The sequence below is a fragment of the Ambystoma mexicanum genome, chromosome 1p (genome assembly GCF_040938575.1).
Source record: "Ambystoma mexicanum isolate Mex_15411 chromosome 1p, UKY_AmexF1_1, whole genome shotgun sequence".
Taxonomy (NCBI): domain Eukaryota; kingdom Metazoa; phylum Chordata; class Amphibia; order Caudata; family Ambystomatidae; genus Ambystoma; species Ambystoma mexicanum.
In genome coordinates, this window is record NC_090921.1 from 245,386,504 (window position 1) to 245,405,192 (window position 18,689).

General features: G+C 44.3%; 1 protein-coding gene and 1 long non-coding RNA gene across 3 annotated transcripts in view; one reads left to right on the forward strand and one right to left on the reverse strand.

Moving 5' to 3' along the window:
* LOC138568684 (uncharacterized) overlaps nt 1–18,689 on the forward strand; it is a 342,089-nt gene that overhangs the window by 173,282 nt on the left and 150,118 nt on the right. The window contains exons 3-4 of one of the 2 annotated variants that reach the window (XR_011302979.1): nt 5,246–5,469; nt 6,465–6,517. This is a non-coding gene — a long non-coding RNA (uncharacterized lncRNA). The remainder of the gene's footprint in view (nt 1–5,245; nt 5,470–6,464; nt 6,518–18,689) is intronic. The other variant, XR_011302980.1, reaches the window with a different exon arrangement.
* LOC138568676 (hydroperoxide isomerase ALOXE3-like) overlaps nt 1–18,689 on the reverse strand; it is a 411,617-nt gene that overhangs the window by 73,096 nt on the left and 319,832 nt on the right. The window contains exons 11-12 of the mRNA XM_069646461.1: nt 18,046–18,167; nt 15,339–15,439 (exon numbers count right to left, since the gene is read on the reverse strand). Of these exons, the coding sequence (XP_069502562.1) occupies nt 15,339–15,439; nt 18,046–18,167 (223 nt within the window). The remainder of the gene's footprint in view (nt 1–15,338; nt 15,440–18,045; nt 18,168–18,689) is intronic.

Genomic DNA, 18,689 nt, shown 5'->3' on the forward strand with positions numbered 1-18,689 from the left:
TTCCATGCACTTGCCGGCATACCGGGTTGCATTGGTGCCATCGACTGCACCCATGTGGAATTGGTCGTCCCACATGCCATGGAGGCCCAGTACCGCAACCGAAAACAATTTCATTCTCTGAATGTACAAATGGTGTGTGACTCCAACAGGATCATTACACATTGTTGTGCCCGATTCCCTGGATCAACCCATGATTCTATGGTCTTGAGGAACTCTACAATACCACGCTACATGGAGCGACACGCAGGGAACAGATCCTGGCTACTCGGTGAGTCTCATTACATGCATGATAATGTGGGGTATGTGATTCGGCAATGACCTGGCAGGAAGGGGGGGGGGTGTGCGTACGTAGCAATGGCATTCCACATCATACGTTTCTCGTCCACATACAGGTGATGCTGGATATCCACTGAAGAGATGGCTCCTCACACCAGTCCGGAACCCACGGGACCAGCATGAGGAGGACTACAACCATGCCCACTCACGTACCCGTGTAGTCATTGAACAGGCATTCGGCCTACTGAAGGGTCGTTTCCGCTGCCTCAGCAGGTCTGGCGGGGCACTCCTGTACCGCCATGAGAAGGTTGCAAAGATGGTGATGGCATGTGTCATGCTCCACAACATGTGCGTACGTAGAAATGTGCCCATGCCCCCTGACGCAGAACTGCAAGCACCTGATGATGGTCATGATGAGGGTGGGGATGTGGCAGCACCTCAAGGAGTCTGCGAGGCACCGGAGGCCCGTGACATTCGTCAGCATCTCATTGTGTATGCTTCTAGCACTCACGCCTGGTGGCTGATACATGGACACGGGACTCGTGGCACTGTGTGTGTCTGGGACATGCACAATATGGACTGTACGCCTATGATGGCCTAGTACACAAAGATCAATGTCCACACATCTCATTGGTTGATCGTGCACTTTTTATGGCATATGTGATATCATGTTGTACACCCTATCGACACGCCACCCAAGTGAGCCCAACACACCCCCTCCACCCTCCCACCTCCCCCCTGAACACCAGTGTCCAAAGATGCTCATTGTCAGTGGGCAGTCGCTATTGCAAGCCCCCTCTGCGGGTATCAGGGGCACCCCTGCCTGTGGAGCGCAGGTTCCTCCCAGATCTACGTTGGGGGCTGCCCTGGACGGAACTTGCAACGGATGATGTCTCTGCCTGCTCACGTCCATGCATGTCCCTAAGGGTTTGCGAGAGCTCAGTGAGCACACGGCGCACTGCGGCAAGTTCGGCACATACGTCCTTGGACGTCGCATGCAGTTCCCCCCTCAGGCTCTCGGTGCTTCTCTCCATTTGTGCCCTTAGTGTCTCTGAACCTCTCTCCATTTCTGCCCTAAGTGTCTCAGTTGATGTTTCTATGTCTGCCTTAGTGCCCCCACATTCATCGGCATGGTCCTTGAGGAGCATGGCCAGTTGCTGCTGTTGCACGATTAACTGGTCGAGGGACTGTTGCCTCTGCTGGGCCATGGCCATTTGCGGGGGTGTCACAGAGGGGCTGTTGTCCTCATGTTGCCCTGCCACAGGGCTTGTGGGGGATGGCCAGTCGTCGTCTTGTGGGTGCCCCTGCGTGGTATCCTCATGTTGTACGGGATGGGACAGACAGGGGGATTGGGACAGGTCATGGATGGATCTGACTTCGACATCCCCGTCTTCTGTGTCGGAGCATGCTGCCATCAATGGGGTGTCACCTATGGTGCTGCTGCCACCAGAAGCAGTGCCTTCTGTGGCATCCGTTGGGGGGACCTGTGGTGGTGGTGTTGTGGGCATGCTGGCTGCTGGGGTGCCTGTTGATGTTCCCTCCTCTGTGCTGCCACCTGATTTGTGCTGCTGCCGTGTCTTGATGCGTGCAGCTGAGGTGGAGGGTCTTTGGCCGTTGGTCTTGGCCCTCTTTGCAGGTGTGCTGGTAGGGGTGTCCTGGAGCTCGTCGTTTGGATCGGACCCTGTGGTGGAGTAAAGGAGGGCGAGGGTTATTGATGGGTCTGTGGGAATTGGAATGGCATTGTATCACATGCATTGGGGTGGTACCTGAGGGTGATTTGGGTCGGGGCCTTGGAGGTGCTCTCATTTGTGTGTGGAGTGAGGGTGCAGTTGTTTGGCAGCCTGCAGTTGGGGTGTGCCTGCTGCACGTGTAGTGCGTGTTTTAGGGGTTTTTAATTATTTATGTATTTATTGTGGGTTTTAACGTGCGCTATCAGGCCGATGTGTGTGGCCGTTCTCCTGGACATGTGTTTCTGTTGCACTATGTGGACGCATGGTACTTCACATGGATGGACTTTGTGGATTTGGCATTGTTTTATTTGGGCCACCTACCTGAATCTTCGGATGTCTGCACTCCTTTCTCCATCCCTCCGACTCCCTCTATGCTCTCCATTCCGATGGTGGAGGCACAGATTTCTTCCCAGGGGGTCAACTTGATGGGTGATTCAGGACCTCCCCCGGTGGCTGTGGCAATGTTGCGGTTGGCAGAGAGTATGCTGCGGACGCGTATCCGCAGGTCGTCCCATCGCTTACGGCATTGCTGTGGGGTGCGGGGTGCGGTCCCCACCGCACTTACCCGCTGTGCCACCAGAGCCCATATGGCCTTCTTGTTTGCAAGAGCCGTCCTGGTCATTTGCGTGCAGAAGACGACGGCAGCATTCTCCTGGAGGGTCTCTGTTAGCACGGTGAGTTCCTCACGGGAGAAGTGGACCTGCCGCTTGCGGTCGCACGCTTTCTTCGCTACTTTTCCCATTTTTCTTGGTTTCGCTAGGGTGGATGACGGGTTGGGGTGTGTCTCAGGGTAGTGATTTTAGTGGTTGTGTGGTTTTAGTGGTTTTATAGGTGTACGGCGGGATGTTTCCCGTTCCGGCCCCGTGTTTTAACTTCCGTTTCCGTATATTTCCGGTCACCGTACTTTCCGGTAGGCGCACACTGCGGTGTCCGCTGTGATGGGTGGCGGTATTGCACCTAGGGCGCCGTACGGCGCCGGTGTGGGCCGTTTTGGGTTCATTTCCGCCATCGCGGACTTTGCACTTCCGCCATGCCGTGGTGCTCGTGCCCGATGGGTCGGAATGGGCCGCACTTTGCTCCTTCGTGCAATGGCGGAAACGCTATTTACGCTGTGGCGGTCCGGTCAGTCACTTTCCACCAGGGTCGTAATGAGGGCCAGTGTGAGCAATTGCAACCATTCTTGATTCACTTGTATGAATACACCCCTACCTATCTATCCATATAGATCTGTATTACACCATAGATAGGAATAGACACAGAGACGTTTGTACAACAGTAGAACTTGACGGACGTAAATATCAGAGCCCTGTACAGTAACATCTATGTTGTCACTGCCCCAGTCTATTTACCCTGTATTTCAACTTTAATTTTTCTTTTTCTTAATAACTTTAATCTGCCTTTTTTCCAATAGCTGAATCCTCTCTATAAATGATAATGGCACATCAGGCAAATAAATAATGATACACTCATGGGTTATCATATACAAAGACAATATCTCATGCTAAAAACAAAGAAAGGATTTAGCTATATCGTCCTCACATCTCCCGAATACTTTAAGATGGCGCCCGTGGTTTCATACTAAAAATAAATAAAGGACTTAGTTCCCCTAGCCCCTAACTTTTATATACTCAAGATGGCATACCAAACAGCGTCTGCTATGGATAGTTAGTTTGCGCGCGGTGCAGAACGACCAAGATCTACTGTGAGACCCCTTATACAACAAGGATCGTAGTACGGATGCAAAGTTAACTAGGTGAGTCCCAAGAGCTAAATATAATTTAATACAAACCACGTGATAAAAAACGATCGACCTAGTGACAGCACATTTCCACCTAGAGAATATGAACTAGCTTAACTATACGTTTCCTTAATTTAGTGACACCCTATCGGCACCGACTACTCCACTAAGCGCGAACCTACGCTCCAAGCTTTTAACTACCGAGAGCGAGCCCGAGACACAGAGAGAGCCAAACAGGTAAGAATTCTCTGTAACTCAGCTTTAAAATTTTGGAAACTATTCCATTTTTTTTTAAAACAAGTACTTATGTACCATAGTGAGACCTCTCACCCCTCCTTACCTCGTAATAGGCCCTAAAACACTCGACCTATAAAGACTACGAACCCGAACTAGCAGATAGACAGCCCCCTTTCGAGAGGACTCCTCTACCAACAAGGTAATATAGCCGACTTAAACAACAGTGCTAAATATAGCATATCTATATATTTAAAACTAAGACCAGCCTTACTAAGATCTTGCTGGTTTTACCCTAGATACCGCTAGTCACTATCTACACAGTGGAGTAAGAATCCAGCTAAACTGACTAGACCTATCAATTAAAAGAAGTATCAATCCCATAGAAAATACCTAGGGAGAACCACATTTCGAAGAAGCAACAGGCATGTTGTTCTTCTCAAATAAAAAATCACCTACACAGTAAGAAAAGTGATACGAAGGAGGAGGGGCAAATATCCTGGACAAATTAAGGAATAATCTCCCTGATATTTATTCATAGGTCGGAACTACGGCACTAAAGGCTGAACCAGACCACTGATGATTAGTCCCAACGTTCTTGGGGACACCGTCTACTAGAGACTAACTTCACGCTTAAGCAGGTAACTTATACATCTGCCTGAGCACAATTATAATGATAATAATGAACTAGAGGAATTGAGCAACTAAAGCTTCAACTTTCTCTTGTCTGTTTTTCAACAGTTACACCATACAGAAAAAATCAGCAATTCCTCTTCATAAGCAAAACATTTGATGTAATCATGTCAAACTGTATGTTTTAATATCACCACAAGCATCGTGACTATTCTCCTGACAAATGTTCCGCTATCCACAATAGAGAACAGAAACATGTTTAGTCCTAAGCGCTAGTTTATAGATATGCTAGAATTAGAAAATCTAACTCTCTCTTAGAGCACAACAAGCGTATATTAACAAACGCTTTGAACTTTGTCGACAACTAACTGTGTTTACTAATCTAACATTAGTCCCCATTCTAGAGGACAAACTGTCAAAAGAAGGATTGTGTTTTAAAGTGTTTTATAACCTGACAAGTCGAACTGTCTTTTATACTATTGAATGTTTGATGAAACTTAGATTTTGTACTTTGAATCTTAATAGACTAATTGAATTTTTTGGTCTAACTGTTGACAAACTCGCTATCTACCTCATGTTATATTGATCACTTGTATGTGTATCTTATGTTTGTTTTTATATATTGGAAACCTAGCTCGAAAGCAACAGAGGACTGTGTAAGAGTTCAAGAAACAGTAGGACAGTTTACACTTGGTCAGGAATGCTGGTAGAAGGAGTCTGTGCTGAGGGAGCACACCCTAAGCTCCTCAAAGAAGCAGAGGCCATGCCACAATCCCTGGGTCGGCATGGCCCACCGTGAATACGCAATGCGCTTGATAATCATGTTGCCACAACGGTGCATCCCACCAGGTGAAACATGTAAGTATGGTTTTCAACCAAACATATCTTTAACGTAGCATAGAAACAAGGGGGTGTTACCTGGTGCACAAGTATACCAGCCAGTAAAATGACTGTTGTATGCCAGTGGCTGAGGCAGCTTTCGGGGCTAGGGAAGTGGGTGGCTCCTGAATGGGTAATACCACTGTAAACAATTCAAGGTCAATGGCATCAGAAGAGTATTTTTAGAGGAGTGGCATTAATATCCCCCACAAATTGGTGCAAGTGACCAAGAGCAATGATTGAAAGCTACAAAATGTAGGGGGCCATGACACCACCAGTACACAAGAGTATTTTACAACGTTTTTATACAAGTTCCCACATCATATGCCAGCATAGTCATTGTCAGTCACTTTCTTGTGGCTGTACCTACCATTTATGCCAGTATTGTAACAGTAAATCATTTTCATTAATCAGTAGCCATGATCTATGCCAGTATGTTCACAGTAAATCATTTTCATGAATCTTAAACCATAGTCAATGCCAGTATTGTCACTGTAAATCACTTTCATGAAGCTGTGATCCCAATGTATACCAGTAACGGACAGAATATATGACAAGAATGGACACTGTAAAAATCATGTTGATGAAGTTGCAGACACAATCTATGCCTGTATGGTCACTGCAAATTACTTTGATGAACCTGTGGCCACAATCTATACCTATAAAATTGTTTGTAAATCACTTTCTTGAAACTACATCCACAATCTATGCCAATCTGGTCACTGGACTCTGCAACCAGAATTCCCAAAACAGAACTCTGATGGCTTTGGACAAACAAAATATGGATTTATTGTCACTATAGATATGGTATAGTGCCCTCGCAGTGCCCACCATTTAAATTCAGGTACATACACAGGTCACACAGAGATCACACACAACAAACATGCATGTGTGCATGCACATTCAAATTCTTCTTACACACACACTGCAATAAATTCACTAATGCACGCATACAAACACTTTTTATGTTTTAGGTATCATGTGTTTTACTAACCTGGCTTCAAGTTCACATGCAACTGCTCCAGAGGTAAGAAACAAATAATATGTTTGTTGTGTTGTGTCTTTAAATTCAAGGGTATTGCACAATCTCTTGAGGGTGAATTGCCATTCAAATATGTAGTCCGGGTTTTAAAGAAATGCTCTTCAAATGCACCCAACCTTTAAACAGCACCTTTATTTTCCTTAAGTACAGAGCTGCATGGTTCGACCTAAACATTGCCACTCTAAGTCCTAATTGTCAGCTCGTTAGTCTGTGCAATCCTTCGCCATTACCACCAGAGTTCTGACCCTTTAGTAAGAGAAGTGTGTGCAAACATTTGGCCATATTTTGAGCTTCCCTCTCCAGGCTGTGCCCCATTATATTTCTGGCTACTACGTGTCCCCTAAGCACCACCTATAAGTCAAAACTATTGCATTACAGATAGCAGAGATGTCCCGTGAGAAGGAACAGGCAGCTTGTGGGTAATGTTTACCCAACCACTGACTGCCCATGCCATGCAAATCCATATGACCATTCTCACCCACTACTCCTCCTCGGCCAAAACACATCCCTCGTGCAGATTTACAGATAACCAAACTACAAAACCTGCATAGATAGTTCTACAAGGGTGGGAGTTGTGTGAGCAATGAAACGCGGAAACTGAACGCAGCCAATGCAGTTTGCAGGACCCATGTAGTGAGAGAATGTATGCACTTATAATGGGTACATTTTGCACAGAGAGCTGAATTGGCGGCGTGTGCGTGTGACTTAGCAGCAAGCAAGCGAGTCAGTATTTATACTGACCTTCTTCACTCCTTTAGGATAATACATGAGCATGCCATATTGCGGAAGGACTGGTCAACAAGTCTGTACATCCTTGTAATACGCTTGCCTTTAAATTGCCATTAACACTTTTAAAATGCAATTCATCCTGAACTTTAAGGTGGCTAGACACACCAATCACATGCAGAAAAATGTTTTTATTAGTGTACACATTTTATGAATTTTAAAATCGCTTTCTTAAAAAGAATTACATGTAAATAACCAACAATATCATACAAACAGACAATAAATAATGTTAAATCATACTTTTCACAGAAATGTCCAGTACATGATTAAATCATGGTCTTTCAGCTCTCCCTCACCTTGTGTAATTCTGCGACTCTACCAGAAATGTCGTCAGGCCTAGTACTGTAGTCGCCTGTCTGTTTCCCATTTCCATCCTATCTGTGTTTTAGCTCTTGCACTATCTGAAATGTCGTCAGGCCAAGTACGATAGTTAATTTCACATTCTTCTTGTTCATAGCCTGTAAGAATGTTCTGTATTTTCCTTGTGCCCTCCCTTGTCGTGAAGCGCTTTGAAACACATTGTGTATAGGCGCTATGTAAAGAATTATCATATCATAAACTATCAAATCAGAAAAAGTTTTGACACGCTGTGTTTTGCCCAGATATATTACACCTTCAAATGCCATAGTATCCAAATGTGCACAATGGAAGAGCTCTGGAAATGGTGTCAGTTCTAAACACTGCGTTTAGCACTATGCATTTTGTTCTGTAAATTCTGGACTTGGATTTGACTTCTCATATTCCCAATTGTTTAACAGGAGTAGCAATCAGACTGTCTCAGCAAGGGGACATGCTGTCAAGGAAAAGACAGGGTCCAAATAGTCTGGAAGGCCAAGTCTGGGTCAGCCTCAATTCAGTGGCCTCTGTGTGATCTGATTATAGGTGAAACCAAAACTGTGAAAACTTGGGTGTGTTAGGTAAATCACTGGATCCCAGCTCACAGAGATAGAACTTAATATAGGATCTAATAAGAATCAGACAGAACATTTCAATGAGCCTTGTTATCAATATACTGTACGTGGGAAAGATGATGGATAGGACATCGTCTGCAAGAGGATGCATGAATACCTTAAGACCCTCCTCTTCAAGGAATAGCTCCCCCCAAACATGTAGTGCCACACACCATCCACTCCCAACCTAACCTGAGACTGGCCGATCTGCTCACCCTTGTTTCCTCCACTGGTTGCTTCTAGATCCCTTGCTGACAAATTGCCTGCCCTCCAATTCCCCATTGTTATCTCCCTGATTCCTGTTTTCCTCACAATGCATTTTCCATTATGACTTGTATGTAAAACCTTCTGTTGCTCCCCGAAACTATGGCAGCACTCAATTAATAATAATAATCATAATAATATAAATAATAATAATTATACTAACCCGAGCAATCAGTTCATATCAATACAAGATGACGTCACCCATCATACCTTGCCTGAGGCACAGAAAGTAGACGCAGGAGGCCCAGCTGTGGTTGTAGAGACTAGCATGGAAGAACCACCAGTTAATAGTGCAATTTCAAGGAAGAAGTATGTTCATTTGGGGATTTTGGGGGTACCTTTTCAGGGTATATGGGCCCCAACCTACAAAGTAACACACTGAAATATGGGAAGATTGAATCTGGGATTTGGTTGTTCACTGAGACATTCAGGAAGTGCAAGTCCCAGGTGAGGAAACTCGATATGTACTGATCATGTGTGAACTAAAGCCAGACCCACGGATTGACATGGACATACATTGGAAATTAAGGCCCAGAGAACCCCCGCAAGTGCAATGCATGGTAAACTTAAAGACTAGACATATAATGACTACTTGGGAAACAGTCTGTTAGGAAGCATCCAGAAAAGCGTTGAAGTGAAAAGATACCCACATGTTCCTTCTAAATGACAATGGTGTGCACCCTGTAAGGAAGGCATTGTATCAAAGTAAGACAGACACAAGTGACCACAGTTCAAGGGTGTATATCTAAACCTAAATCTAAAGATGGGAGCATGCTACGATCATCAAATAATAATAACGCAGGAGTCTCGTCAAAATAAAAGGCCCTATAGTAAAAAAGCTATTGCCAATCCTTAAAGCTAATTTACAAATAATGTGGGGAAATGTTCATGAAAAAGAAAGAAGTGTTCACAAAATGATAAGTCATGATGTTCAGGCCGTTGGCCTCTCTTCCCCACGTTTTCAGCACCGGAAAAGGCGATTCATTCAAGCATAGCACACTCGTGGGCTTCTTCGGCACGAGGGCACAGTTCCATCACCAACAACAGGGCCTTCTGTGCCCAAGTCTCTTAAGGTATCAAAGTCTCTTGATTCAGAGGGTCTGATCTACCAAAAGAACAAAAAGTACCTTTACAAATATTCAAGTCGGGCGATTCACTCTTCACCCTGAATCCCCCTCAGATCCGTTTTCTACCGCAATCTTTAGTTTGGACCCACCACTTCTGGACTCAGATCCTCTTCTCCAATGCTTATAGAATATCTTTTCTTAGGTGACTCACGGTTCACCCGGATCCCCCTCAGCCGGGCTCAGATCCCTTTTACACAATTCGTCTCCCTCAGCCGGGCTCGGACCAATTACATTTCGTATTAGCTATCGAAGACTTTCGAATTTGCTCAGGGTTTGGATTGACCCGTTGCAGGTCCACTTCGATTTCATAGTTCACAATTTTACACTCTCAGTTGGATACCTAACAGAGACCTTCGAATGAGCACCCACGTAGCGCCGGACCACTCTGTATATGGCATCTACCTTGGTTTCAAAAGTTCATTCACTACTTGGATATTCAATTATATTTGTGTTGCTCATCACATACGCCTTACACTCTGTTCTTTGCAGGGGGAGAGCCCCGGGTTTCTTCGACACACAATGCAACATTTGACAACTTTAATTCCCAGTCTTATGTTTCTTTTTCTCGATGGCTCGTGAAAATAGCAGGTTTCTTCCTCTGAAAAGGCCAAAGGCAATTCCCTTTTTGCAACCTTTTCTGGTTCTGCCGTCTTTCCCGTCATAGTAAACTGCCACTTTGGACCGCTGCTTCCTCATGTGTTTTGCCTTGCTTAGAGTGTGCTTTCTTGCTACGCCTTTTATCCCTGTGGGGAAGTGTGATGGAAGTCAGGTGTGTGTAATTATCAGTAATTGTCTGACTCTGCCTGACCATTGTGTTGGGACATGTCAGGTATACGGCTCAGGTGTTAGCCCATTTTCTCTCACAGTGAACTGTCCATAAAAAAAGGGTTTGTATCAGGAAATGGTAGGGGGGGAGTCCCTAGGTAACCTACCTGGTATGATGGGGAAAGGGTGTTACAAGGAAAGGGATACCGCATCTCCCGCTTCGTTGTCCCACTTCCACTCCCCGATGAGCCCTCGTCCAGGTGGTCCTCCCACACTGGTCCATCCCAAGGAACTGGATCCAAACACGATGGCTGTGTCCTGGCCGCCTGGATGACAGATCCCGGGGGACTAGCGGGTGAGACACCTTCAGGTTTCTCACAAATCCACAGACAAACTTGAACATGATCTAAGGTTTTTACTCATCACACTAAATGGTAATTAAATGATATAATAGAATATTGATTGGTTTAATAAGGTCCCATGCTGTTTTGAAAATGTAAAAAAAAGATTCGCTGAAAAATACACGAATTAACAGATGTTAAAAAACATGTTAAAAACAACGATGTGTTACATAAAAAAAACATAATCAAGAAAAGAAAACTTTAAAGCTGACTAGAGGGACACAATAGGCACAACTGTGAATGTTGTTTGTCATATCACCAAGTAAGCGAAGTCGGTTGGCCCTGACAACTGGATCATATTGCCCATTGTTATTAGTGTTGTGATATCATGTCATTTCGTTTCTAATTCTACCTCAGGAATTGTCAAGAAAGAGTGATCCGAATTCTCAATGGGAGCATAATTCCCCTGATTAACAGTGGTGTTGAGTTGTAGTAAATATATAATTTGTAAGAACATAAAAATGAAACAACCAAAATGATGATGAGATTTTACAAATTATGTACCTAGATTATACAAAGAACACTAATTTCTTTAACTTAAAAATGTAACTGTACACCTAATAACACTAAAACACCCTGCTATACCCTAAAAAAGCTGAATAGTTGGTCGTAGGGGTTCAATGGGACTCATGGGTTTGATTGACAGCTCAACTGCTTCCTAGTCCCTAGCTGCAGGTTGCATGAGGTCCATTCAAAGCAGCATGTAGTGATGGTTGGAATCTCAAGATGATGAGGAGCTAAAGTGCTCGGCAGGTAAGTCAAGACAGAAACCTTCTATGTGGTTAATTGTATGTATGTATGCATGCATACGGTTTTGTGTGGCTGTGAGTGTGGGTGTGTGAATGTGTTTGTGTGTTGAATGTGTTTTGGTGAATGAGTGCAGTGTGTGTGTGTGTGTGTTTGTGTGTGTGTATGCGCATTCAAGTATGTGTGACAACATGAGTGTGGTTTTAGCGTGGGAATACTGACATATATTAGCAAAGCCAGAATGTACATGTTTTCTTACAGTGGTTATACTGGCATTAGCCACGATGAGTGTTCTTACGTAGAAATAATGGCACTGAGTTTGTATTTCCCTTCTTTCCCACAACATGTATACATCCACTCTCATAGGGTGCTGGTGATTTACAGGCCTTCCCCATAGGGTGCAATGGAAACATCTTTCTCATGGAGAGTCTTCCCCCCTTTGCAGCAATTCCCAGGGTGCCCTGCTTTGATGGAGTTGATGAGTGGAAGATAGGAGCAAATTGGGGGGTGTGGGGGTCAAAATAGTCAAGGTGATCTGCACTATCTCTGAGCTCCCAATATTTGGCTTTCTGAATGCCAAACGACCCTAGCTGCAGCAACAGGTACCCTGCCCTTCTCAATGCCTACTGTACAGGCTCCAAGAGACACTCATAGGTTCAGAACAACCTCTGGAAGACACCCTCCATACACATAGAAGAAGTGTGAATATGTCATTTGGTGCCCAAGACAGCAGCGGGCAGTCTTGGGGGAGGGACTGATTTCCAAGTCTTTGCACTCTATTTCATGACCAATCAGTGAATGATGCATTTTTCTTAAAATGGCAAAATATTGCTTTGACAATATACTGCTTTATATCACTATTAGTGGGTCTATTGATCAACAAAAAAACTGATCACATAGTTTTATCTCATTTTCTCCTCAAATTCTATCACCAAAATATAGATGATGGATTGGGTGTTAGGCAGTATTGGTGGAGGTGAGGGTTGGGGAGTGGTTGCTGGGAAGCTGCGGGGGTGAGCAAAAAAAAACGAGCAAAAAATGTGAGCACATACCATTCCATTTGTAGGTTGGTAAGTATCATAGAACATTGGAAATGCCAATGGAGATGTAACAAGAAGCTTTAATCTTTACAACAAAACCTCACTGGTGCCAGGCACGGTTTTGGTCCTAGCAGTTTTCCTGGTTAATATGACACTTTCCCTTACCAGCATTGCTTAGTACTGATAACGTCAAAACGCCAACTCATCTTCCTGGTTCCATACAGCTCTTAAAAGAAGAAATCATGAGTAGCTGCTACACAGCTCATGCATTGCAAGCTGCATAAAATGTTGTATCTGGAAGGTTGCCATCTTCACCCTCTAACCTTCTAGGGTGACTTTGTACTGTGCCATTAGAAATGTAAATGTACCCGGTATCAGGATCCCAGTGATTTGGTTTATCACCCCCATTCTGAGTGCAACCACTGACAAAACTATGTAACTAGAGACATGTACAGCATGTATGTTTGCTTGATAAAAGTGCACTTTTTTTGGCAGAATCCACCTGCACTGTGTTCCTACAATTTCAAAAAACCTCAGGAAGGTTCACTTTGTAGATGGCATTCTGTCACAGTGTAAACCCAGTCCACTATCAGGAAATATGTACTATTCCCCAACCCCTAATGCCTGACCACAGAAGCTCTGTACATATTCAGGGTGCAGCCCTGGTAACCTCATGGTAACATTCATCATGCATTCAAAGCCCTTCTAAAGTGCAGAAGCACAAACTCAGACAATCCAACCAGCACTCAGAACGGTTCTACCAGCACTCAGGTGCATGCCCGCAGTAGAGCATGCTTTCGCCGATGGACCTTGCACTACTTCTTAGCAAAGGTAGCCTTGCTCTCCTCCCTCTATCCCACTTTCCACACCACCCCATCTTCTCTTGCAGGACCCAAAACACCAAGAGCTCTTGCAAACGTCAGATTGGCCTTATATAAGACTCAACATCTTAGTAAGTAATATTGAACAAATGCAGCAAAGAAAACCAATCAGAAGATACGCGGTTCACAACAATTTTAGAATATATCTGGCAGCATCAACAACAAATCCCTGTTCTGCACTGATCTGGGACAATATCTATGGTCAGACCCCAGCAACAAGACTATTGAGGTAAATAGGCAAACTGCTAAATCTTTTAAAAATCTGTGCTTTCTCTGAAAACAATATCAGACCCAGAGCCCTCCCAAACGAAATGCAACAACCCCCAAATCACTACTCCTTCAAAATAGAGAAATTCCCAACAATTGTAGATTCAATTTCAAACACTGGCTGATCCGATCACTGCAGATACTAAAAGGCAACCACTTGTCTAGTTATTATTGAAATATTGATGTACCTGGTTGAGGATTTCAGCACCCTGTAGTAAACATATGCTTCTCACAAATATATAAAAAAAAAAACTTAACAAAAAAGAGCCTGGATTGCCCCTGTTCTCAAAGGCCTATTGCAAATGTGTCTCATGTAATAAACAAGTGTTCTCTCTCCAACCGTCCACCATGGAATGCTTTGCTGCTAAATCACGGAAACACCTCTCAATGGCTACGTCCTATAAAGTAGTTTGCTTTATTTACTTTACTTTACTTTACTTTACTTTATTACACTTGTATAGCTCAGCCATGGACCCGTAGGCATTAGGGCGCTGGCGAGAACATAAAGCAAGAGTGAGCCTTTAGAGGGAACCGGGAGAGAGCAGAGAACCGCCAATAGATGGAACCTGTTACGTAAACAACCATGTTTTCAGGTTCCTTTTAAAGGACTCTAAATAAACATCTTCTTACCATTTATCCTCTATTGGTGGACTGTGGTGGTGGCTAATAGCACTTTTAGCACATTGCATTTTTTGGCATTTTTTATGTATATTGTGATGTTTTTATAAAAATGTGTATTTGTATTTGCCTATGTGTGTTATGTGTTGTCAACAAAGTATTGGCCAGTTGTGGTGGCTTTATAAAAATATATCATGATCAAATAAAACAATCGTTATGTTATAAATTATATCCTCATCCTAGTTTTGTATGTCGCGCCTTGAAACACTGATGAATAGGCGCGTTATAAATGCTGTATCATATCATCAGTTCCAACATAGGAACATATTTGTGCCCTTACTATATGAAGACCTGGCTACTGCAGTGTTCCCTGTATTTCTAGGCCCCAAGAAGCACATCAACGCCAACCGGTCCAAACGTATGCTACTGGCTTGCTCCGTTAGACCAGCAGGAAAGCTCACACCCACACTGCTGAAAGACTTAAATTGGATCCCAACCTTGGCCACAATTAGCTGTAATATCCTCGGGAAAGATAATCCATAATTTATGGAAATGAGATCCCTCCCAAATGATACTGGGTCCATTGCTGCAAATGAGTAGGATTTTTGTGCTTTGAAAATCTAGGGGGAAAGCAATACTGTTTTGGTGGTCTGTGATGTGCTACTGAAGAGGGCTCCCCTGCAATACCTTTCATCTGATCTGGGAGAGGCCTTACATTTCTTCAGTAGCTTCTCAAGACAGCCTGGCCTACAATGACCACTCAGTCAATTCTGGGTCTTCCTCTTGCTATCTCAGCCACTACCTCTCTGTGGCCTTTCATGTCCACAAACCACTCTTAATCAGCCTTGAAGCATACATTGATTATCCCTGTCTCAGAGAACCTAAAGGCGGTCAAGGTGCTCTTTATGGTGTAAGATAAGGCAGTGGTATGTACCGGGGTGGGTGGGAGCTCTCGCTTACCTGTGAACTGTTGAAGACGGCGTGCTGAGCAGAGCAGGTGAAAATCACCATGGTCAGGTACTTAACCAGATCTGCGCAGGTCTCCAGGATGTGAGGCACACCTGGGGGTGTTGGCAAAGAGGAAAACAGTCAAACACTAGTATATATAACCTGTGTTCAGACAGCTTTAAATTCATTCATATGAAACATGTTGAAAGTACACATGTTTGCAGGGTTGGACTAGTTTGGAATGTGTGGTGAATTGCATGCACTTGTTGACATAGTAAAGCTGCTCACTCTTTGACCTAGTTTTAGCATCATAATAGAGAAGGTAATGTACAATAATAAGTTGATAATATCCACTGGTGCAGTCTATATCGGTTGATAATGGCCCCTCACTCCGAGGTAATGGCCTAAAGGAAGCGAGGGAAATACCGAGGTCAGCAGGCAGTTACCATGCCAGGCCGGTACTTCCCGCACCCTCATAAATTATATCTATTGTCACCCATTTCAGCCTCCCAAAAAATAATCGAGTGATAATAGGTGTCAGAATTCATGAAAATAGGAAGGAAGCACGCCGCATATTGCGGCTGAGAGGAGCAAACGGGCACAACCTTGGCTCGATGGCTGGTACAGGCATGGTAGGTAGGGGAGCAAGGGAAGAGACCGAGGCCCATCTCAGTGTGTGTCAATGGAGGGGGAGCAAGACAGAAGATGAAGGGGAGCCCAGCGAATGAGGAGGGGTGCAGGTGAGGCCGAGTAGCGGAGGACCGGCAGCAGTAGACAAGTTGAGGAAAAGGCTGGGTATCTTGGCAAACACTGGCAGATAATAATGATTGGCTCAGCTGCACCTCCCGCCATACAATGTAATGTAACTGGGTCTCGTAAAGGCCATCCTCTACCTTTGTGTTGGCCTCCCGACCTCCTGGCTCTATGCTCTGCAAGAGGCACGGGGTTAGGAGGAGACGTATGAATCCGGACCGGTTGATGAGTACAGATTCAGGACTACCCAATGTAGGAAAATCATAAAGAGCCGGAAAAGAAGGCTTTGTGTTGCCATAAGAAGGCCTCGTGTCATGCTCCTTGAGGACCAATGAGATTCATCCTATGAGCATTGGTGGCTGTGATGTGGGATTATAGAACAGATAAGAGTGGGCAATCTGTTGGGGGCATGATGGGAGTGACCAAGCCGCTGTTGAGTGTGGCGGAGTGGAAGGTGTAAGGTGAGCATGGAGGTGAAGAAGATCAGTGAATTGGTTACTAGGAAGGGTGATTGGTTATTGGGTCCATGGTTTGGGTGGCAGTTTGCAAACTCCATGCAAGGTTCAGTAATGGCACATCATTAAGTATCATAACAACATCCAGCAAGATAAGGTCATTTTTTCAACAGTGAGTAAGAAGGGGCAGTTTAAGTTCTTTTTGTGACATGCTCAAAGGGAAAGATCCCCCAGAAAGCGTGCTGATGAGTCCACTCTTTGAGAGCACTGGACTAGAAATTGTTATACAGAATCATCAGTGTCTTCACTCTGGAAATTACTGAATGACAAACAGATGAGCTCGCTTAATAAGAGACCAACCAGGCAGTCAGTTTAGGTAGAGACATACATAATTTCTGATACAGAGAAATGTAGATGTAATACTGGCACATGTGAAGTGTACCCAGGTCTCCAGCAGAAGGAGAATAAGATTGAGGAAATATCCCCAGATGTGGTTCTTCCATCCAGATGAAATACAGATCTTATGCTTAGAGATGCAAAATGAGCAGTGAATTTTGTATTGTAAACGTAAAAAATAAATATGTGGTCTTTATACGTATTAACATTTCTCAAGTGTATTAAAATTCAAACCTACAGTTTTACATGACCTTGCACCAATATCAAAGAAAAACAGATTACACTGGAACGTTCTGTTAACAAGCTGTGTGCAGAACACTAGTCCAACATGGCCGACTCTGCATAAAATGGCAGGTAACAGAGTCTGAAGGGGCCTGCTACGCCTCGGGGACTGGCACAGTAATACCTTACTCAGTAGTCACAGATTAGGGCAAAAGCGTGCTAAGAAATATACAGGGGTTTCTGGGGCGGATGGATGTTGGAAATGGTGGGTGACTAAAGCAAGTTAGGAGCTGTGGGCTGTGGATGGATCGGCCTGCTCAGCAATGTTCCCATGGCACGGGATCTGACACTGGTCTGTAGCCTAACCCATGGGGTTTCAGTGTACAAGCTAATGTGAGGAGTGAGGCACCAACATAGTGAGGGCTCACCTGAGAGGTGCCTGTCAGTCTAACGTTAGGGAGGCATGTAGAGAGCTCAGGATGGGACCCCTACTTGGAATTGTATATTAATTGAAACGTTTAGAAGTCAAAATGATAATGTTGCATTTTGAATGCATCGCTTGGCAAAGAAACGGAATTTAAAAAAAAACCTGTTCTATTCCCTTTGTGAATAGATCAGGTTTTTGAAAGGACGAATTGTGAAATACCAGAGTAAAGTCAGCGACCAATGAGGGATTGCAAGTGGTACAGCAGTTGGGGAAATACTACGCTTAATGGGGCCAGTACTTACAAACACATTCTCTACATCTTTGGTGTCTGAGAGGTTGCAGGTATCATTGCTTTCAGGATATTGCTTCTGCATGGTTTCCAACCCTCTGATCCCCTCAAACACCTGAAGCTGGAGCATGGATGTCCAGTTCTTATGCTTTACTTGTCACATGTGTGGTTGCCTACCTGAGGACTTTCTCTCCAAGAAGCCTTCTCTGAAGATCTCTGCTACCCAGGCCTGCAGCTCGTGGTCCTTCTGGACGGACGCATCACTCTTGAAGAAGCACCCTACAATGCCCGCCACAAAACTGGAAGAGGGAAGACCACATATTACATCACTAGTGCAGCCCTTCCTCTTTATATGATATCAGTCAAAGCATTTAGCCATGCAGCCTACCCTACAATACCCCATGCCAAGAGATACTGGGTTCCTGTGGTAAGGTGAACAACAATGGGGCTATCTCTGACAAAATCACCTAAAATGATTTATCTGATGGCAAGAAAAACTTAGAACATTTATTTTTATGCAAGTAACTATTGTGGTTCCACTGTTGAATTATTAGACACTTTTCCTCAGTCACCTGTCTTTGTTTTAAGAATGTATGGCGGAATAAGGAAGTTGGTTGGACCTACATCATTAATAACACTATGTCACATATTTCATCCCTACAGTCGACCGTATGTCCAGATCTTCCCAACATGTCATAGGTGTCTCTACAGAGAATAAACTGACTTGCCTTATTGGCCTACCCTGAACCTCACTAATGTTGATCATCCCTCCACAGCTAGAATGACCTCGGATTACACCTCACCGACAGTGTTATACCTCT